This window comes from Lutjanus erythropterus, chromosome 6, assembly GCF_056507025.1.
Source record: "Lutjanus erythropterus isolate fLutEry1 chromosome 6, fLutEry1.hap2, whole genome shotgun sequence".
NCBI classification, from domain to species: domain Eukaryota; kingdom Metazoa; phylum Chordata; class Actinopteri; order Lutjaniformes; family Lutjanidae; genus Lutjanus; species Lutjanus erythropterus.
The window spans coordinates 22,860,363-22,884,150 of record NC_139322.1 but is presented as its reverse complement, the minus strand read 5'-3'; the positions used below and the strand labels follow the sequence as shown (position 1 = coordinate 22,884,150).

Below are 23,788 nucleotides of genomic sequence, written 5' to 3'. Positions count from 1 at the left end.
AAAAGCCAATTATTTTGAAGCCTATGTGAGAGCACACTAAAATCTAACATGATGTATGGCCTCAGATGAAGAAATGCCTCTAAAACAAAAACACATCTGAGAATAACAGACTGACTGATTTTTCCAGATGTGCTCATTTGTTTATTTTCTGTTGGTCTCTAAATAGCATGACTGATATCGCATCTCCTATAAGCTTCAATAGAACTGATACTAAAGTCTCCATCATAGAATGCTCTATAGTGATGTAATAACCCCTCCTTCTTCTTTAATTTAACTGAGAGGAGACGTTTCACTGAAAAATGAAGTTTATAATTATTCACTTACCCCTGCTCTCCTTAGTTACTGTTGCTACATCTGTCAAGCTTATTGTGCACAGCACATACAGTATGCAGTTTACAATGACAATGACAGAACAGTTTATCATTGAAATTCTTGATTATTTTTTAAACAATGGCCCTTGATTTCACACAGAGGTAGACAAAAGCATAATCCTATTTCTAACTGACAACTTTTGGTTTTGCCATCTGAAATTACAACCCTGTTTTTAACTGTATCAGATGACTTGGCTGGCAGCTTATTTGTTTTAAAATGTGAATCCTTTAAAAGGGCTCATGAATATAAACCTGACGGCTACATAACCTGCATGACATGATGCTAAAAACATGTGGCTAAAGTCTGCTTAAGACCAGCACCCTCATCAGTTTATAATTGATGGAGAAGACATGGAAATACAGAAACAGCATTGCTCTATAGCAAAGTCCCACTGAGCAATATGTCCAAAAGATGTCTTTTGAACGTCTTGTCATACATCAAAAATACGTCCCCTGAGGAGCTAGAATGAATGTATGACATCAGAACGTCCAAGGTTGACTTCCACAGGAGGGTTAGGCCTTATTTGGTACATAAAGCTCTATTTCTTGAGCTCTGTTTATCCAATAACAACCATAAATATGTTCTTAACATTTTTTTTGCTGGGGTAGAGCTTGTTAGTCACAGTATTATAGGGAAAAAATGTGTATTATGTTTAGCTGTTTAGCTCATAGTTTCTGTATTTTGTTGGAAAGTTTGTTGGAATGAGGATTAACCAATGTGGCGAATGTAATTCTATCTCTGGTAATGTTGGCTGGAGTTGCTTGCTAAGTTCATTTATTGAGATGCACTAGTGGGAGACCTGAGGTATCCTGTGAATAGCACCCAGTACATTACACAACATGCCTGCCACAAAACACAAATGAAAAGAATGACACGCTGGTGACAATGTGGTGTCATGCTTTGCACCTCGTTCCCCCTGTTAAAGGAAGCAAACACATTCTTCACTCCTGGTTGTTTTGTATATCCATGTGACATTTTCTGCACCACATTTTTTGCCCTATTTACTTGCTTTGTGCTCATTCTAACAAAGCTTCAAAGAGCTTAGCCCAGGTTGCCTGTAGCTACCTGCTTTAACAGAAAACACCACCTCCTCTCTCAGAAGCAGCAGCAGCTGGAAACTGCTCCCTTTCTCCTCTCAGAGAACCATACTTAGGTATTCTGGTGTCCTTTTGAATTAGCCAGTGTACTTTTCATCCTCTTTTTTTTTTAATCCTGGTGAGGTAAGGGATTATGGATGCTTATCGGTGTATGAAGATCAAGGGGATTAGGGGTATAATCCCATTTGAACCCACATAGAGTTTTGTCAGCCTTGTCTAATTCTGTTCAACTATGATCTGCCCACTGCCCCAAACGTTTATAGTGGCACAAAGCCAGATTATCTGTTTGTTCTCCATCTCTGTTGGCCCACAACTTGACTCAAACCAGTTAGATTTGTTCATTTACCCATATGTCAACCAAAGGGATTCATTGGATCCACTAACCTGAAATCATTCTTTTGTGCAGTAAAAAAAAATCCTCCTATTTCTTGACTTACTGCACTCCACCTTCCTAGATAATATATTTTAATTTGCTTATCCCTAGGTGTGAAATTGCAAAGTAAAAATCTTCTTAGCGTGGTAACACTGCAGTCGGTTTTGTCTTGTTGGAATATGTGTGGACCCACCCCACAACAGCTGCAGTGTGAAAAAAAAAGAATCATTTTCTTCTTCTTCTTGGGCTCTCAGTCATATTGTTGAGCAGAAAGCCCTCCCCCCACTCTCATATGCGTGACACGTTGCTGCGTTGTTAAATATCAAGACCATTCTTCATCCTAATGACCTAATGTGAACGGCATCAACAATTGCTTCCTTCTCTCTTTTTGGACTTTAATCTCACCAACCTCCATCCACCCAACATCCGCACTGATAGGTAATGGAGAATACAGGCATTGTGAATCACCATCTCACGACAGCAACTGCCTCTAGATGGGAAATTATAGAGGCCATACATTGAGCCTGAATATCCATAATATAATATGTCATGCACAATGATCTTTGATGCTTGGTTTTTGGAGGAATAGATGACTCGAATATGGAAAAGAGATAAGTCCAGTATCCTCATCGGTATTCAGCAGAACTGCAGTATCAGAAACTTCAGCCAAGTAATTGTAGTCATGCTGAAATATGCTGCTTGATCTCTTTCCATTCAGCTGATCAAACAGGGGATCTGTCAAGACAGCTGTGGTGAACGCACTGTTTCGGTGTGAGCTAAAAGCATGACAGCACCTCTTCCTCCCAGTTCTTTCAGGGTAGAGGAAGCCACTTTGCTACAACGCCCCGTTTCATGTCTGTCTCTACTTGTTTGTTTTCTTTATGAAGTTTTGTTTGATCCTCTGGGCTTCTGTTGAAGAGGAGGTATCCTCGCTGACATGATGCTAATAGGACTGTAAATATGAGCCCCACTGAGGTTTTCAGACAACACCAATACACATCATGGACTGGCATTGAATTGGTCAGACCATATGGCATAGAGTCTGTTCAGTGTCAAGGGAAGCCTGTAAATGACTGTATGAATTAAGGAGAATTGTACTTGGCATGTGGTTAGTGCAGTCACTACTCACCTGCGTTGCTGAGAGGCTGGAAGCCTTAGTGCTTTTATTATATCGCATTAATCATTCACAGAAGCTGTGGATGATAACAGGCTGTCATCAGTCTGCTCTGAACAAGACCACCTCATCAAAACTATACAAATGTCTGCACTTCACTCACTGAATTTAGATCATTATTGCTTCTACAAGGCAATTTGTTCTTTCATAATGTTCATCTTAACAGTAAGTTGCTGTTAATTTTAAAGAAATTAAGTAATAGGAGTGCATAAGTGCTTAAATTTATATTCTTTCAAATTAGCCTGAACAACCTCCCTCAGGTCGGAGTGGAGATGAGAGGGTCATGCAGTCTGAAAATAAAGTTATAAAATATTAAATTGTGACCTTTCTAAGCAATCGCAGGTAATGTTTAGAATTAAATTTTATTCTATTTTACTTTGGCACTGAAAATTGTTAGGCAATTATTAGGGATGTTCCCAGTGACTAATTTCCCTAAACAGAAAACTGTTGTGCTCACACCAACCAATTAAAATACTGCCATACTGTGCTGCTTTTATGACATGTCCTTTATCGCACTTTCCACCTTGCTGGTTTACATCGGGGCATTACTGGGGTGGCTGTGTAACATCCTAGACACATTTAAACAAGTTAACAACCTAACAAGCTACCACTGCTGTGGTGGTATCTCTCTACAGCTGTCGTACTTTTACATGTACTTTTTATGAAATGTTACTTATGACAACAATGTCTGTTAAGTCTGGAGGAACCTGTGCAATTCTAGGTGGCTTGATCAGCTGTGGCAAAAACAATCTCTTGGTAAAAAATGCAACGAATGCATTTTATAGAAGCCTTTACTTCATGAGGAGTGGCCCTGTCTGAGATCGATCGATCTATCGATCTATCTATCTATCTATCTATCTATCTATCTATCTATCTATCTATCTATCTATCTATCTATCTATCTATCCATCTATCCATCTATCCATCCATCCATCCATCCATCACTTAAAATCGGTCTGTTTTTTTCCTGTTTCTCCATGATCTATTTCTGGCTATTGTCACCACTAGTGTTAACTATTGCCATCCAAAAAGGTACATTACCTTCCTCAGTTACTGAGGGCCACTGTGTAATGTCATGAATCCAATTACCCATGCTGTCACTGTCAGCAGGCAACAGCAGACATGGTGTCTACAATGGAACCACAGACCTGCGAAACAGCTCGCAAGAGTGATTATTTTAACCAAAATCATGAGAAAATCTCGCAAGAGTTTTGCAAATCTTGGGTTCCCACAGAGAGTGACAGACACAACAAAGTGCCACTGCAGTAATGGATGGTGGAGCACACAAACTGGTCACTAAATTCATCTATAAAATATTAACAATTAGTTGAAGCAACTAGTATTTCTGGTGCCGACTCACAGTGTTTAATCAACTAGCTGACTAATTGCACACATTCCTAGTTATTTTACTTATGAATGTTTGTGACATAATGTAGAAAAAGTTGATCTGTGCTTGATTTTTAAATACATGTTCTAGTCCTTTGTTGTTTGACTTAATTTGTTATAAACTCTGTATCACTAACACAAAATATGTTAAGTGTATAATGTACAATATACCAACTGAAGAAAGTTCAAAGTGTATTCAAGATCCTCTTCTGGTGAGCATTAATTTGCTCAGTTTATTTCATGAAATCGGCTTGTTGGACTTTGATATTTCTTTTATTTCTTCTTGCAAGTGGAACTTTTTGCCCAGTTGTAGGAGTGGAGGAAAGTTGGGGGGTGGGGGGGGGGTCACTAAAAACATAAAGCAAGCAATGCATTTAAATAGTGGTTTAACAAGTCTGTTTTCCTCTTGGTCCTTCCAATACTGTGAAAACTCTAATGAACTTCTGTGACAGTGAATGATGTAGACACAGTAATGTGTACCTAGTAATGTTGGCACAATACCAGTATTTTAAACATAAGTATATATATTTAAACATATAAAAAACAATAGTCAGTATCATGGCAAAAAGAAAAAGTCATAGACACACAAAATATGATTTTTTCTGTTCTCTTAGTATAGTATTTGCGGAGTTTGTCTGTAGATGAGGGTCTACAGAAGACTGTTCTGTTTAAAATCTTCCACTCCCTTGTGATCCTTGCCCCTGGCTTGTTAAGTGGTGCTACGCAATATGAAGTGCAAGAGGAGAAGTGAAGGACGGCATAGCAAACGATTCTTGAAACACACCTTAGGATTAATTGTTTGAGTATGAATATGCAGAGAAAATTTAATGACAGTCCCCTCAGGCACATAATACTCAGACTAATATGTTGGCTACTGTTGTCAAACCAGTCAAATGATCAAAGAAGCAGAATTCAGAAATTCTAATTATAAAGAACAGAATAGAATAAAAGAAAATTATTAATATTTTTGAACAGGAGGTGGTGACTGACTCTAGTTACAGTAAGTATTTAAATGTCAGCATCTCTTGAACGAATTGAACTTGACCTGCTTAATAATGTTCTTAATGATCTGTTATGTTAAAATATGACAACTGATAATGATGCAGTACATGATCTACTTTGATTACTATTAACGTGTTTAAAGACACACAAGTCGGTCTCTAAACGCTTTGCTCAGTAAAGACCTAGGCTTCATTTTTAAAGGTGAGTGGAAACAATTAGAGTCATATTGAGGTGATGACCTGCAGAAGTTGTGTGCTTGCTACTGACGAGAGTATTGGGGAGAGCATCGTCTCAGTGTGTGAAAAAATGTCAAGGTTGTCGGTTTGTTAGCAGGTGTACTCTCCGCCGTTCAAGCAGCCACCTTGCATTTAGAAATCCCCAGATCGGTAGGTGGCAAGATTGGCTGGTATGGCCGAGTCTAGCATGTTAAAGTCTTCACATAAACAAATCCTGAATAAAATTTCTGCAACACTTATGGCACTGTTACAAAGTTACAGCATAGCAACATGTAATTTACCTTTGTGATGATGTAACTAGTAGACTAGAAGATATCATAATTCATGGCCCTGCGTGATAAAAATATAGATACATTAAAATGCAAAAGAGGAAAACATGTTTTGAGCATGGTAACTGATACTGCATATTAACTTGTATGTAACCTGACACACTGTTGCTGTCATGTCGTTTTGTTGACATGAGTTGGTTAGTTGGGGACTGGGGACTATTAAACCTCACAAAACACCCTAATGGTGTTTGACTGTTGTAATTTGAATATTCAAACGTTTGAGTACCAGCAGAAATCATTGGAGACAAATACGACACACATTTACATGACCAACTGATTAAAGCACGTCTGTTCCTCACAGCAGTCCAACTGCAGGACTTGTTCAAAGCAGATAGCTACTACAGCAAGGAGGACCACAGCAGAGCATTTCACATAATTTCATCATCAAAGCGTTTTCCCACTGAGGAACTCGTGAGTGAATGAGTGCTGAGCGAATGAGGCCTCTCGATGCCGGACATTTCATATCACCGACCGTCACATTTCAGCACGGAGGCTGTGAGAACTGGCAGAAAAACTGTCATTCCGGGCAATAAAAATGAACACATGTGCTGCGTATAAATGATAGGAATGCATTCAGTGCTTGCTTGCTCTTCGAGTTAACTAGTCTTTGTCAGAGAAAATGCCGCACTCAATAATGCATGTCTCATTTAAAAGACCATTGCCCTTTTGGTACCTGCTCTTGTCTCAGCAGCAAAGATTAGAGCAGGATGGTGAATCTTAGCGTGTCTGCAGCTGATATTTTACCAGTCACTGGATCTCATTTCCCAGTTTGAAAGCAGTGCTGGTCATTATCGTGACCTGAGGGAGATAACTTGACCTGTGGAGTGTGCTGGGTTTACTGGCCTCGTTGGTGAGGGGTTTACTGGCACTTTGAGGCATCATCAAACTACACGGTGGCCACTCGGAGTGAAACATAAATAATTCAAGGACAGTTAATTCACCTTGAGATTGGTCTCCATGGAGCCTGAAGATAGAGAATGAAGTGTGCCTGCCTGCCCTCTCCAGAGTGTGATGGCTTCATTTTACATTTTGTCTCATTAAAGGGCTGAGACTGTGATAGTTCTCCTGCACACGCTGGCGGATATGCAGCATTTGCAGTCGGATGCTTTTGGTCAGTGGATTTATATTGAGGTATTGATCAAAGTTGACACATCAGGGGCTGTAGCTGCTTTTATGGAGCATTACACTGCATGTATTGTGGGTGTGGGAAACCTGAGAGAGGCCAGTAAAGGTTAATGGAAGCACCCAGCACCATATCTCCTAAAATCACTACAAACACTTCCTGCACAGGCAGATAAGAAAGAGGAAACCACGCACACTCTATCTCTTAATAGGTCCCCTGGCATACAGAGTGCCATTGCAGATTTGGGCTTTAGATTATCTTTGTAAATAATGCAAGTTTCTGCTGCTATAGTCAAACACTGCCTCATGTTTAACAATATGGAATCCAGTATTACTGCCAGTCAGATCATCTGTCACAGCTTGATGAGAATCTGCAGCATGTCTGACCTTCTAATGATTGTCCTCCAGCTAAGGCCACAGCAGGACACTCATGTAATTCCCCTCTTTATCCGGAAAGATGACAGGAGTGTCCGCAGCTGGAGTGCTACTGTATGATTGGAAAGTAGATTTGCTATCTTGCTCTGAGTTGGGGGGGGGGGGTTGACTTCTTTGTACAACTTCAGTAGATGCTGAGAGTTGGCGAGGTTGGAGATAAAAAAAAATGTCATTTTGCGCTGAGGGCTGTGAAGATATGGATTTTTCTTACGGCAGTGTGAAAGCAACGTATTCCTGTGGGATGGCAGATTACTGTGACCACCTTGATTTACATTTTGTTGGACTTTTGAATCACACTGCCATAAATGTAGCAAAGCTCCTTTAAGGAATAGGACAGGAAGGAAGTGTGTGCAGTGTGCAAGTGAAGGAGAGCGAGCAGAAGATGCTGGTGCAGCAGTAGCGCTGTCAAAAATCTCAAAATATTGCTTAATATCAATATTGATTATTCAAAATGCGTTCAATACTAATTTTTTGCAGTATCGATACTCTGTTATTAGTTGTACTTTGTCGCTCTGTCTTCTCTCTGACAGTGAGTTGACACACTCCGCTGCAGTGCCCACATACTCCCGCCTCCTTTCACTTACTCACAGTGCTGTCTTTGTCTCATCACTTATCTCATTTTCTCCTGTTCAATGTCCCTTGCTATGTCATATAGTCATACAATCATTTTTTCCCTGTGGTATTGAAGATTTACCTTGTGAGACAGCTCGATTTGTGAGATCACAAGATCACTGAAGAATCCCTCTTGCCAGGCTCCAAGTTACCCGTTTGTGTCCGCGCCAAAAATGGTGCAGCCTCTCAGCATCCTGCAAAGGACTACTGGCAGCTATGGGCGTGATTTTAGGCGTGAGCAGTGAGCAGTGTCTATGGAAACAACTCATCTCGGACAAACCATGGTGGCTCCTGAAGTTATTACCATAGATACCGAAATAGCGTCAGTTATGTCAGAACTGGAGAGGATTTCTTCATCGAAAGAAGAGCAAAGAACGATGCTGAAGGCTTTGCTGGCAAATATGTTTTTGCTCTTCTCACAACCAGCTTCAGCAAGAGTTTAATCTGATTGGTTGACATGATAGACAGATGATTCATACAGTCACCTGCCAAGTGTATTTTGACAGTGCCTGCCCTTTTCCCCAAACAGTTTCTAAGGATGACTTCCCAGATGGTTCTGCATATCAAACCATCTGGTATGTTGGGTTAAATCGAAAATGGTACTGAATATCGATATTTTTCAACATGTTATTTGGAAAATAGAAATTCCAGCATTGTGACAACACCACTTAGCAGTAAGCTGTCAGTCTGGTGGTAAAAGTACACTACAGGTTACAGTGTGTCAATTAATGAATGCTGCAGCTTCTCAAGAAAAATCTCATCTGTTATTTCTCAGCTGCTGGAAAAGTGACGGGGATTAGCCCTGAAGTAAGCTGAGGAGGAAATGCTAACATTAAGTGAATGTCAATGTTCAGCCAATTCTAATGCTAAGTTAGCTAGCGTCATACCTGTACAACATCAGATGGATCATATCCTTTATCCTCATATCCTCCATCCTGCCTTTAACTACACCATCTTTCTAGGAGAAATCCATAATGATACGTCCAACGTTATTTATCCATTTTTCCATCTTGAAAACAGTTCTTGTTGCTAGCATGTTGTCAGCCACCCGCTGGAAATCGAAAAATGCCTGGGGTAAAAATTGCTGACCAGGCTGTGTTCCTGACATGTGTGATTGTCTTGTGTGCCAGTTCTTCAGTGTATTAATAGATAAGTGATCTCAACATGAGATTAACCCTTCAAAATAAAAGTTGCGGTGGTTGACGGTAATGAGCTCAACCCTGCAGTAGACATCACTGCGGTAATGCAGTTATCACCACAACCCTATTTGTTTCATTTCAGATTACATTTAGGACAAACTCTGGAGCAGTGTTGCCTCTATTTTTGTTAGTGGAATTGGATTGGCAAGCTACTGAAGGTGTGATGCACAGAAACACAGACACGCTGGGAACCTCTTGTGCGCTACGGTACGTCTTGATCATCTGCAGGAGCGGGAATCAGCGGTAAACAACAGCAGACCCACAGAGCTTTAAAGTCTCGCTGAGGTGCAGGCAAACAGGGATCAGAGAAGTTTTGTGTCTCAGCAGTTTTATTCCACATTCTACTAAAAAACTCAAGAGTCAGTATTTATAACTTGGTTTTGATTCAGTTACACTGGTGAAACAGAATAATGTGCACATTAGAGCTGTCTGTCAAACTGTCACTCTAAAGTCACTTTGCCATTCTCTAATGCATTATTAGATTAAAGATGTAATTTTATGTAAAATATGCCTGTATTAACAGGCGGGAATAAAAAGTGTGACTGCAGCCTTATGAATGTTAATTTTTCTAATTATAATTATTGCTCTGGTGTAAATTTCCTACAAAGGTAAGACATTAAAACTGTGGAGTAAAAGTTAACACCTGCCACCTCTTTCCAAAGATAACTGGTTTCACCATGTTTAGACTTTTTACATCCTATAAAGGGCTGGCAACAAATATTCCAAATTTGATTTTTATAATCAAATTTAAAACAAAAAACAAACAGACATTTGATTGTGGAAAGAATAGCAGCCCTTACCATGGCTGTCTCGCCTCGGCTGCTGAACTAAAAAGCACAGTAAAGACTCTGGAGACAGAGTCTCATTCCCAGATTGTCAAATACAAACAATTTGATCGACTGGGGACTGATTGTAATGTAAAGCTGAACAAGCAAATAATTTAGCAACAACCATATAATAAAGGACTCAGAGTGATTTGCACTCTGAGCTGTCTAAAAAGCTCTGTTTGGAAATACTCTGGATTTTGGTCAAAGTTGTTCGCCAGATATATTACCTCATAGCTCAATGACTTATTTGATCTAGTGCCAAGAGTCAGCGCCTTCTCAGTTGTTTCTCCAGCACCAACCATGGTGCACAGAGAGCATTTCCAATTCATTGTGACACTTTTAAAATCTTTTTAAAGTCTGTTTCAGTGTCAAGATAGCTTATTATTTCAACACAGCAGTTTGTATTTATTTCAGATGGCACAGGATATTTTTGCCATGGATCAAGTAGATCAGTATATCAATTCGTTAAGAAAATTGACATTTTATTCCTTTTAATACATTTTCATTTGATCTGGCTGGATTACTCATTAAATTATTTGTAAGGACAGGGAGAAATGGAGTGATCAGAGTAGTGGGTGAGCTACAATGACTTTTAACAGGAGAGAGAGCGCGATGCGCTGTGCTGTTCATTCACAAACTTAACTGTCTCTGCTGTGAAGGTAATCTGAATACAATCAAGTCAGGCAGGAATATTTAGATCTACCTCCCGTATTGTCTACATTTTATAGAAGTTCTAGTTTCGATGAAAAATGCATTTGCATGTATAAAATAAGACAATGATCATCAGTTTCGTCATCAGTCATCAGTTTCTGCTGAACAAGGGTGTATTAAAATGCTGATTTTAATCATTAAAAATAAAAGTTAAGAAAATCTCCCAGTCATTTAAGGTGGGCCAGTTGTAGAAGTGGATGGACCCAGGCCTGTTAGGCCCACCCATAATTCCGCGCCTGCCTCACATGGAAGTGTGCATTTGTCTTAAAACAGGGGTTCTCAAACTTTTTCTGGCATGCCTCCCTTCAGAAGCTGAAAAAAGTTCACACACCCCACCCCACAATTGTTTTTGTGTCAATGATTAACATTGATAGGGGAAGCAACTAATGAAGAAGGATCCACGTTGAATTTTAATTAAATAAAGGTCACTGTAGCACCAGCAAACTCTTGTTTATTTTCACTACATAAATTATATTAAGTCAACTTAGTTTAACTTCCTACTATTTCCCTAGTCATCCATGCCCCATCTGCAGTGGCTCTATGCCCCACCACATGGCAAACCATGTGGAGTGATAGAAAATGGAAAGCAAAGGGACATGTTAAGACAGTTTTTACATGTATGCATACATACATACACACGCTTAAAAATGTCTGTTGTGGTTTTATGATTTTTGAAGGTGTATATTTAAATAACACTGTTGGCCCACATGTAAAAGCCCAATAAGGGACAAGAGTTGAAAATTAGAAATAGCAATAAACTTTCTGTGCAACACATCAGTTTGGTACTCTGTATTGGAACTATGTTAAATTGTCCCCATCAAATTAAAAAAAAAAAAAACTAAAAAAAAACCTTACTCTCTCATGTATGAGAATACACAAAATAAAAACAAGTGGGCTTGTAATGGTGAGTGATTGGGATGGAAGTGCTCAAAGAATAACGGCAAGTATATATCTTAAATAGACATCATAAAAACAGCAGCAGGAACATTGGTTAAAGCTGCTGCTAAAATAACTCTACAACAATTTTCACCTCCGTCAGCCACTGAGAAATTTAGATCAGAGGTGCGTGCAGTTTATTGACTCCATTGCAGTCAGAGTGATGATATCTATTTGTTTTCACAGTGGCATACCTGGGAAGAAATGTGGGACCATTGTGTTGTCGGCTGAGGAGCTGGGAAACTGCAGAGTAAGTCTAAACGGATTTTACCAGTATGTTTTTTTTTAATGTGCTTATGTAGGTTTCATAATACATGTTTTGCAGTGTTCACTGATCTAATTTGAAGTGGGCCTCTTTAACAACGCTACATTAGCGTTTAATTGAACATATTCCCTGTAGCTGATAGATTGTGGTGTGTCACTGTGAAATTGTATGTGACGCTCTCTGTAAGGAAATGGTGCATGTTGTTTAAGTCACATAATGCATATTTAGCATTGTTCACAAGCCTGCTGAAGTGAAGCGGGATGTTTAATAGCCTTGACTTCAGTGAGATATATTATATCATAACTGTTCCCCATTAAACCAGCAGGATACACCATGTCACTGTGCAATTGCGTCTGTCATTGGGAAATTGTGTACATAGTAAATATGCCATGAGTTTGAATGGCTATTTAATGAGCTTGCCTTCAGTGTAACCACTAAAACAGGCATTTCTTCCTATGTGTGGTGTGTTAATCCATGAGTCTGCATTAATAGTCTGTGTCCACTAATGCCCATTGGCTTTCTCTCTGCACTGCCAAATGAAGATAGTAAATAATCACATTATACTGCTGCCAGTGGAGCAGGAGAAAGTAGGAAGACTTATTGGGCAGAACAACTGGCCTCCCTCAGAGGCTATAAAGAAAGCCATTGAGCTGCAACTGTTGTATAAATGTTTTATGATATTCTAATGAATGTAAGCGTCTATTCAAAGCCTTGCATCTAGCAGTTATGCGTGTTGAGCAGTGTTAATTTTGACAGCAAATTTTGTTTGAGTTTTAGTGATTGTCTTTTGACTCAAATGTTTTATTTTTAATCATATTTTAGTTACATTGAGTTGTTTTAGTTTTAGTCTACGTTTACTAGACTAGGCAACTAAATATCATAAGATTTTAGTTAAATAAATCCACAGTTAATTAAAATGTAACATAATGCATGATTTAAACGTTTCTCTAACATTTCCAAACTCATACTCCTGGAGGAAACATTTATAAACCTGTTGTTACTTTAGCATTAAGTTGACTACATTTCTATAAATGTGCGTTCTTCCCTTTGTTACATATTTGTTTCATACATATGAGGTCAAATTACCATTCTATGGTTATATTTATTGGGTAAAATGTTAATATATTATGTATTATAGACCTGCCCTCCACAATGCCCATCTTGATTTTAACAACAGGGTATTTCCTCCTATAACATTACTCCAGCACTAATGCTACTTACGTCTGTAGCATTATGTTCACTGTGGGCACTGTTAAGTTCCCTAAATTTTACAGTGGGAGTCGGTGTGTATTTTCTACTGGCTGTCCTGTTGGACACTACAGCACCACTGTAGTTTAGATGTGACATGTAGCTACTAGTGTTAGTTGCCCTGTCGCAGGGGTCTGCAACTTTTTCAATCAAAAGAGCCATTTTGGCCAAAAAAAGTAAAAACAAGATCAAGCTGCATTATCTATTTACCTCTAAGACTTTTTTGGCATCTATAGCTAGCCTTGAAAGACTCAAGAATGGCCACCGGTAAAATTTATAGCAAAAGGCACTGAGCAATAGACATAGACTGTGCCACACATTTTAACTGAAAAAATATCAAAACTTTATTTGGTGTATAGGCTACCCATTTTTACAATTGGAGAAAGTAAGAATCACTTTACAGCTAAAATAATGATAAATAAAAACTAATATGTTCAAAAAATAACTGTTATTAATTTTCATATAATTTTGTCAAAGCATCAGGGAGTCACTAGAGAAGGGAAAAAGAGTCACATAGGGCTCCAGAGCCACAGGCTGCCGACTCACAGCCTATGCTGTTAAACTAATAACTGTTTTAAAAAGCACGAAAACAAGTCTCCGAAATAACTGTCACTTAATATAATGTTGCTGGTAACATTATATTAAGTCAAGTTGGAAGTGGGAGTTGAAAATATTCTGCAAAATAATTGCATGAGGACTGGGTAAAGCAGAAGGACAGACTGGCTGCTTGCCCACAGACAGCTGCTGAGCACTGAGGAGCTCTAGAAGTGAGAGCCAGGGGCAGAGTGGAGCCTTCGGAGGAATAAATCCCACAGGTTATATTGGTCGTTCCTTCCTAACATTTCTGTCCCTTTTTATTTACAAAAGTGTCAATAGTTTTTATTTTATAGTTTTTTGTCATCATAAATGACCTTTTAGTTAATTATCATCTTGTTTTCATCAGTGAAAAAATGTTAAACTATGACAAAAGAGTCAGACTGCAAGGTTTCTTTTGAGCTTCACTAAAAGCATCATCCGTTTGTTGACGAATAAACAGCCTCCGATGAGAGTGAGACAGAAAAGCCATGCTGATAATAAAACTGCCATGATAACCATTACTGATTTGGTCTTTGCTGGATTGAAGTGCCAGTGCTCACAGGCATTGAAAGGCTGCTGTGAGTCATCAGGTGCATTGGATCTGCAATGATAGGAGTTAGCATAATCACTGCAAAGCACCACTTGAAGAAGCGATTTTGTAATATAAATGCAAATGATCGTCAGTGGTACAAATGACCGTTTCCTTTCTCCCAGACTCAATTAGAGAGAGACACAGGCTTGACATGTTACTCCGGACCTGCCCTGTTTACTCAGAGTGTGACCCTGAATGGAAATGCCTCGCAGTTGAGTAAAGAACAGGAAAATGTGTATTATAGTTGAATAATCTGAAGACCCTGCTGTCAGAACAAGCCCCACACCTGTGAGATATAGCAGAGTGGAATTGCAACCATCCATCTGGTCAGTGTTTATTCTATAATCCACCTGTGAGCAATAAATGGAGGCAGCGGAGTTGCCGCTTTTACCTGAGGTAATACTGCAACTCTTGTTTGGGGAAACTGAAACCAGCAGAGTGGGTATGGAGTTGGGGAGTTGTGCAGGAACTGTTAACCGAGAGGCGGGCTGGCTCTCACCTTTGCGGAGGATTTTGCCAGGTATAATTAAACAGAGCAACAGCCTCTGCATGGATCAAAGGCTTCCTCTTGGCTGTCGTTATCTCTGGCACATATGACATGCTGAGCAGTGGCTGGCTCTCCCTTAGATCCTCCTCGCAGTCCTCGCAGTCCTCGCAGTCCTCGCAGTCCTCGCAGCTCTGGCTGATTTAAATCAAAGTATACTGCACTACACTTCACATGTGACAGCAGTAAACCTCAGAGATAGCCATCCATTCCTATGCTCAACAACAAGCCCAATTACCATTGACGATATGGAATTTATTATGTACTTCCCTTCTTCTGTAAAATGGAGTTGAGCTTTCTATGGACACACGCAACCTCTTTGGTTTGATTGAAACGGACCCTGGTGCATTTGACCAGTTAGTGTGGTTTGTTTGGTCTGGTGTGAAAGCTGTCAATGGACACTTGGTGTGGAGCAAAGAACTGGAAGAGATTGCTTGAAAAGGTGGGACTCAATCCGGTTCCAAGCAGACTCTGGTGTGGTTCATTTGTGGTCTGAAAGCAAACGAACCAACCACAGGATTTTATTATAGAATATGTGATTTTAGCATGATAAATACAAATAAATCCATCTGCTGATTGTGAAATCTGTTCAGGAAGCAATCTTATATTGTAAGGCTTATATTGTAGGCTATGTAAATTTATGCAAATCATATAACTATCTTAACGTTAGCACGTCAGCATGGGTATTTTCCCTGATAAATAGGTTCATTAAGTCTATTAAACAGTGTGACAGTGATCTCACAGTAATTATCCAGATGCCTTCTTTTCGTCCTGTTTCTACCTGTTAGCCATTATTCATAACATAAGGTTGATTTGCAGTCTAATAATACTAATAATGCTTAAAATCAGTTATTTTTTGTGAGCTCTTTGTGACATTAAAGAACATAAATACACACACCAGAAGCATTAAAATGCTGGATGAACTTACAGTCACCAGGATTTTCTTTCCCCACGTGGGACCTCTTGATGATGCGCTGATGACGCAGGATAACAACCACCAAAATGGTCCAATCAATGAGTTATCAGTCACTTCTTAAAACTTTCTTTTTACTAGGTTATCAAATGTATCAATACTTTGATAATTTTTCAGTACCACATGGTTAAAACCATGATCACGGTGATGTGATCAAAGTGAGTGATTCAAGATGTCACAGCATAAAATATCACATTGAACGTTGCCATCAGCTTCAGTCAAACTTGATGACTTGGAACTCTATTCTGATTTATTTGATGTTGATAGACCAAGTAATAATGAGATATGATTATAAAAACTTGATTAATATGATTGTATTGCATGTGCTTTGTTTGTTTTTTGATCCAATATGTTGGTACAGTATATCAAAGTGAAATAATAATTGTGAGGTTGTACATTATGGGTGATGTTGAAGAAAAAGTAAATTGGCATGGTAAACATCTTTCAATATGATATAGAAAGGCAAGGTCAAAAACAGGCCAAGGCTTTAATCATAGTAATAAAAAGTACTATAGAAGCTATAAAACATGATCTAAGTGCTCATTCAAGACCTCGCTCAAGTTCAGCCTTAATTGTTCTGCCTACTATTTAGCAGCAAAACTGAACAGTGCACAGTGCACAAGTTTTTCTGTACCAGCACCGTGTGCAGGTTTTTAATTTAAAAAAAGAAAAAAAAATAGCCTATTTTGTGTGCCAAAGACTTTTTTCTTTTGATAGGGTATTGAAAGTGGCACAGAATATTTATTTATTTATTTTTAAATACTAGAATTGTATAAAGGATCATGACAGCTTGAGTGTTTACTCTTCTTGGTTGGTTTGTAAAAAGTCAGTATGAAGACGTCACGAGCTGTTTTTTTTCTTTTGGTCTGGAACAAATGAACAGAAGTACAGATGTGAAAATATCGTAGAACTGTTTCTCGTGTTGATAAAAGTCCTTCACCTGAGGCTTCTGGTCATAATAGACAAACACTTTCAGGAATTGTGTTAATTTCAGATTCATATAATCATTCTGATGATTCATTTCACTCCTGTTCCTTTGAAAGACCAGTCCCACTTCCTGAAAGTGATACTGTGCATTGCTCTGCCACTTACACCATGCAGCAATATCTTGGTGGAGCAGAGAACTGGGAAGAAGGATGCAGACTGCACTCAGTATTCCCCTGCTGCTCTTAAAACCTCAGCGGCTGAAATGAATGTTCTGCCTTTTTTCCCCACTTAATGAGAGAACACTGCTAGGCACCAAAGTGGGCATGTGTTATCTGTGTCTAATGAAGGCTTAAGTCACCGTGTTGCCATGATAGTGTAATTGCAGAGGCCGTGTCAGGCTTAAGCAGGACAGTTACATGGCGCCTCTATTTTTAAGGGCTTGGATAACTGACCTCAGAGAACTTCCCTTACCTACTGTGTTGTTTTTCTGTTAAATCCACAAAATGATCCACAATGGCAACTTGGAAAATTAGATGATCTTGTGAAAAGCCATCAAGGGAGAGCTTGACACACTTCAGGTACAAACTGCACAGCAGATGGTTCTATAACTTGGCTGATTCAGATCCAACTACACAAATTGGAAAAAAACAATCTTCCATTAATGTGCTCTCTACCTGGAATGTAGACGTGGTAAAAACACAGATAATAACTGAAAATAACAGTAGGGAATGAACATATTCAATATATGAGAACTTCATTTAGCCACCACTGACTGTTTTAATCAGCACTTTACAGTTACTCCTGTCGCAGTCTAGATTGGAATCATAAACTATGATTGGAAACAACAGTGATAATCACATTAGCTCAATTTTCAAGAGAATACTTTGTTTTACTATGTATTTATGTAATGTCATCCATATTTCTCTCAGCGGTTGCCTCCAAGATAAAGGCTGCTCTGTATCCTGTATGTGTCCAAGGGATAAAGTGATGTGATGGGGGTTAGTGAGAAGCTGGTCAGCGGCACGGCGCTCCACACTGATGTGGGTCAAAGCAATCGATAGAGGCCCTGCCCAGCACCATGCTGATTCAGATCTAATAGCTGCACTTCAAAACCTAAAACCCTGGGAGACCAGCAGGGTAAAAACAGCTCTTCTCTCTGCTAGCTGAAGGCTGTGAACGTCTTCTGGCATCACATCTCACTCTTTAAGATATGATGATTAGACACTTACATAAGCAGTATGCAGCTGAGCTAAAGGGTTTCAAAAAAAGACTCACGGAGCGTTTGAGATAAAGGCTGTCAGTATTTTTGGTGAACACTGTTTATATCTTCTGTAAGAACATATGTCGGGGACAAATAATGTTCCCCCTCACTTAAACCCACTTTTGCAGATGCTTCCCAATAACACAAAACAAAAAAATGGATTAGAAATGCAAGAAAATTTTTAGATAGTACTCTCAACCCTTGTTAAAAAATAAATATGCTAAGTATTTTAAATTTTAGCATACTTGAATGTACATGCAGTCGGACTAATCATCACTATACTTGAAGTCTGTTAATGATTAGTTAACTTGAAGTTTGCTATTTTGGAACAAAAAATTTTGTTGCAAGTATATTTAGTTTTAATTTAATTGCAGAAAAGCACAGAAAAATATATGTTTAAATGAAAAAACTCAAAGTATACTTAGTACACTTAAAGTATAAGGCTGTGTGTGTACTAATACACATTGCTTGATTAATGAAATTGAAGTTTACCTTGTTTGTGCTACTTCAATTAAAGTATACTGAAGTACAGCTTCAAATAATGAAGTGCACTTTTTTGTAAGCATTCTTAAATACACTTCTAATGAAGTGAAATGTATAATAATAATAAAGCTTATCAATAGTGTGTTACAAAGGACTTGAAAATAATTACTAATTGTACTAATGTACAATTTACAATACATCTACAATAAAGTAGACTTCTTGTAACTGCAGAATTTATTTTTAGTACATTGAAGTTGATATAATTACATAATCTATTTTGAAGTACACATTTTAAAAGTACACTTAAACATAATTAAAATTAAACAAGAAAGTACAAGTATACCTGTTATAACTTTTGTATTCTAAAAATCTATTTCTATTCCACTTTTTTTTTTCTTTTTCTTTTTTTAACCTAGGAATGCCATCCCTGTCTCAAAGTTGATCATGTTTAACATTAATAAAAAGAGAGTTGCCTTATGACAGGGTATCTCTAATGCTTGATTTTTTAAAAAATGTAATAAAAGGTTTCCAAATTTCCTCAAAGGCTTTTTGTCTAAAACGCAATAAGCTGTTTCGCTCACAAGATGCACATGTGTCTGAGTGCATATTCCTTCTAGCTTAATTTTAGGTACGAATGACATAAATAAACTGTAAATCTCTAAAATTTGAGAGAAATCTCTATAGCGGTGATTCTGTCCATCACATGTTTTATTTCTTTCCAATAATCCTTTATTTTACTACCTTCACAAATCCAGGACTCCTTTAAATTCATTACTCTTCATGTGTCTGATATATTGTTATCAAATTTAGTTTAATTTTACTGGTGTCACATATGTACATGTGAGCCAATTATACTGTAATAATATCGGACAAGTATTTACAGATAATTTCTGTGCATCATCACAGACCATGTTCCAATTGAAAGGCTGTCAGATACAGAGGACACTTCTGAGAGTTTCTTCTGATGTGGACATTTACTGTCCAGTCTGTGACCACTGCACAGCCTCATTATTATACGTGGCAGACTAATACCTTGACCACAGGGAGAATATCTGAAACCGAGAGCATTATGGGGCATGTTCATTCTCCTTGTAATGGCAGTGCACATTGAAATGCTACCTAAATGAGTATAATTATGGTAATACCAGCCTTTCTAATGTATCATTAGCTGCACTCACACCCTCCACATGCTTTTTGTACACAGCCCTCCCTCCTCCATGTGCAGAGTTTTAGAATCCATTTCGATGCCTCTGCATGCTCTCTCATAGTGTTACTATGATTATATTCAGCACAACAAGGTATTTTCAATTTGATATCCCTTATCCCATCCACTGTTGTTATGCAGCAGTTGCATAATAAAGAAATGGTAATGAATGCATTTGGAGGTTTTGAAAAGTGGAGCCTACTGGCTGGTTTCTCTCTGCTCTTATTAGGATTCAGTCAGCACTTTGCTTTTATTTGGTGCTTCAGTGCTTTTATATCTTGGCACACAGCATGTATAAACAAACAACGGGAGGCAAACAGAGGCAAGAGCATGGATTTACAATGTCCTTTACTTTTTTGTCTTTTCATTTCTTTGACTCTCTGCTTTTTCCTCTGGTCTGCAGGATTACGCCACCATGCAATTCTGCGCCAACAAACTGGATAAAAAAGACTTCTTTGGGAAGTCTGACCCGTTCATGGTCTTCTACAGAAGCAACGAGGATGGCACGTGAGTCTTCTGCTTCTCAGTGGGTTTTTCATTTTGGCTTATCAAAGACAGGTAGGAGGGCAGCGACATCAAAGAGGAAGAGAGTCAAGGTCGAGAGAATCAGATTGAGATCCCTTGAACTCAGCGGTATCAGGATAAATTCATGCAGACGTGCTCTCGAAGCAAAATATAGTGTGTAGATTTTATCATGTTTTTTTTCTCATAGATATATCTTTCAAGGTTTTAAAGAGATATTTTGGATTTTTTGAAAATGGTGTTGTGTCAGGTACCATAGTTGGTGTTTTACGTACAGTAGATGGCGGTCGGCACGCCCCCAGTTTGGAGAAGCAGCAGGAGTCCTGGTGGAGGAAGCTAAGCAATGTTCTGGGTTGACTGAGTCAACACCAAGGTGTATTATAGCTACTTAAACCACTTGAGAAAATCAGTATCAGTTTAAGTGTACGCTGCATTCAGTATAATTTCACCGCTTTGATTTTCTGTCAGACAGACTTTGTCCGATGTGGAACTGAGGGTGTTATATCCATACATGCTCCCCTCAAAGCCACCAGACTTCTGTGACAAAACCAGTCATTATTACTTCGCAGAACACAGGAGTTGCTGGTCTACTGCTGCCTCAGTCAGTTTGTTTGTTTGTGCTATTGTGTGACTTTCTTAACTAACTCTTTAAAACACCAAAGTCACACAATAACACAGACAAGAGAAAAGGGCTGTCTGACGGCAAAGTAAAGTGGTGAAAATATTCCATTTTGGTGGCACCAAAAGGAGCAGGAAAAAATATGGTAAACTTGTAATGGTAGACTGCACAATTAATCTTAACAAAAATCATGATCTCAGCTAGAGCACTTTTTTTTTACTTGAATGTCTCAGGGTGCAATAGTAAATGTTTGAAATTCAAAGACGACTGGTTGGTGAGGTTGGCCAATCGTCTGATACACACTGACTATAGATAGGTATCACAAACAACCCCACCTCAAAAAAAGTCAAACTTTAGATCCTTGTCGACCTGCGTCTCCAGGTTCACCATCTGTCATAAGACTGAGGTGGTGAAGAACACGCTGAATCCGGTGTGGCAGCCCTTCTCCATCCCTGTCAGAGCGCTCTGCAACGGAGACTATGACAGGTAGGATGAATGATGATGTACACTCACACATACTCATGCTGAGAGCGATTTTCCATCGGAAATCAAAGCCATGCAGAGCCGCACTTATTTTGTAATAGTTTGGGTGTGTGTGTCAAATTTAGGTACCATTGATTTTGAACCGTTATTTTATCTGCTGCTGAAACAGAGCATTATTACAGAGCAATCTCTGACTACCTGCTACCTTGTCTCATTGTTCATTGATTTGCCCACAACTGGCGAGAACATTTTCAGAGCATTTTAAGTTTCTGATTGGCTGCTCCAGTGGCATCTCCTATCTTATCTGAATCTCTCGGAGGAAAGGGCCTCGCGGGACACCCGAGGAGCAGGAAGAGTTTTGGCAGGAGAATAAAAAAAATGAAAGGAAAAGAGAAATAAAATGAGAGGAGGGGGAGGAAGAGTGGCTGTACTATAGATGTTGACAGGTGGCTGGAGCAGCCGAGGAGCCCTGCTATGTGTGTGTGTGTGTGCACATAAGCATGAAAGTGTGTAGAGCCAGACAGACATGAGAGAGTAGAAGTCGTCAAAGAACATGTCAAACCTTACCCTCTCCACCACGCTGGGTGTCAACAGAGGTTCCTCACCTCGATCCCGGCTCTGCTCACCTGCCTGGAGAAGCTAATTGGGTCAGACAGATGGAGTGGAAGCATGAAAGATGCCTGATTCCCTTTGAGGATTTTGATGGCAAGAGAAATCTACAGCAATTTAGGTTTTCCCCTGCGTTCCCCCTGGAATATCTACAGTTTGCTGTGCGGCGTTTTTTGAAGGTCTACACAACAGACAGTGCAATTTTCTTCCTTTAATTCGTTTACTTCGGCAAATTAAATTTCAAATTATGTTTAAAACTAATGGCTTTGGAATAATTGCTATTGGCCTTGTTTTGACCCACAATATTTGAATTTCTTTGAGGCATTTGTCAAATGCCCAGCCCTTCCTGCTTTGTAGATACAGTAATGTAGCTTTCACAGATTGTGCCGTGGTGTTTTTCCTTGCGGTCTTTTAAATGTTTTCAAGTCAAGACAATTTAATTTATTTAGCCTTAACCTAAAGCTACAACGATGATTTTTAACTGTTTCAATTTAATACTGATGCATCTATGACCTGCATAAGCAAACAAGACCATCTGTGAGAAGACTGGCTATTTCTGTATAGTTCTGGCTTCCACTGGGTTGGATTCTTCATGACATCAGATGAAATGAGCCTGTGTTTACATTTTCACAGGTTTCAAAGTTACTGTGAGCAGTATGTTAGCATGTATACTGTAAATATAATAAGTTCCTTGTACTAGCTTTCAGGCCAACTTCTGATTGTTGAAAAAATTCTGAGGACCAGGTTCCCAAATAAATTAGAAAAAACAGCGTGACAAAAAAGGAGAAAAAATAAACTGGGCTGTGACAGGATTTCCCCAGACTGAACTCTCTGTGCTTTTGGCTTAGCATCACTGCCTGCTATTATGAATCCATATTTATTGTATTCAGGGTCGTATTTCCTCTCCACATGCTTTGGAGCTCTTACTGGTGCAGGGTTGTCTCCCACATCACTTTTACATTCAAAACCCAGCACATTTTTGTGTCACTGTATCAAAGGGGGCATTTTAGCTAACAGTAGAAAGTGGTGGTAATATTCAAATGTAACTGGTCATTGAAATCATGCATTTTCTAAACTTGACATTTTGTATTTGTGTGAATTCTTGAGCACATTTAAAGACCATCTTGCAGCTGGATCACACCAGCCGCTACATCCGTGTTGACATTCAGACCCATGAGTACTCAGTAATCTTTACTACATTATTAGAGTACTCAGTACTCATGTGTCAGACCACATCCATCTTTGAACTCAGCTATCATTTTAATCTAAACTACACACCCGTGACGTTGGTTCATTGATTTAATGTGGATAAGCAACTTGCCCCAAGTAACCCCGACTGCTCAGATGCAGATTGCCAGCAGCTCAGACTGTGGTTGAACTGGGCAGCCCAGACCCAGGCACAGATCCGAGCACACTTGACCATAAAGTCTACTTTGTTTGAGTACCATACTGAGAGATGGTTCGTTGATGCGTTCCTGAGTCCATTTGAAAAGGTAGTCTGGAGGACAGTTTGTACATGCTCAGGCACGGTCTGCATCTGGTGTGAAAGCAACTGAACCACAACAAAGAACTGGGCGCTTCTCATCCTCTGAGCTGGAAGGCCGTAGAGGAAGATACAGGACGGCAGGCGAGACGGTTGTCATTGACAGTGTTTCCAAAACAGCAGGCATA

At 39.1% G+C, this 23,788-nt stretch overlaps 1 protein-coding gene across 2 annotated transcripts in view; it reads left to right on the top strand.

The window, feature by feature from the left end:
* Nucleotides 1-23,788, top strand: part of cpne5a (copine Va) — a 116,779-nt gene that overhangs the window by 43,079 nt on the left and 49,912 nt on the right. For both annotated transcript variants that reach the window (XM_084721213.1, XM_084721214.1), the window contains 3 exons: nt 11,998-12,061; nt 20,288-20,391; nt 21,407-21,511. In XM_084721213.1, the coding sequence (XP_084577339.1) occupies nt 11,998-12,061; nt 20,288-20,391; nt 21,407-21,511 (273 nt within the window). The remainder of the gene's footprint in view (nt 1-11,997; nt 12,062-20,287; nt 20,392-21,406; nt 21,512-23,788) is intronic.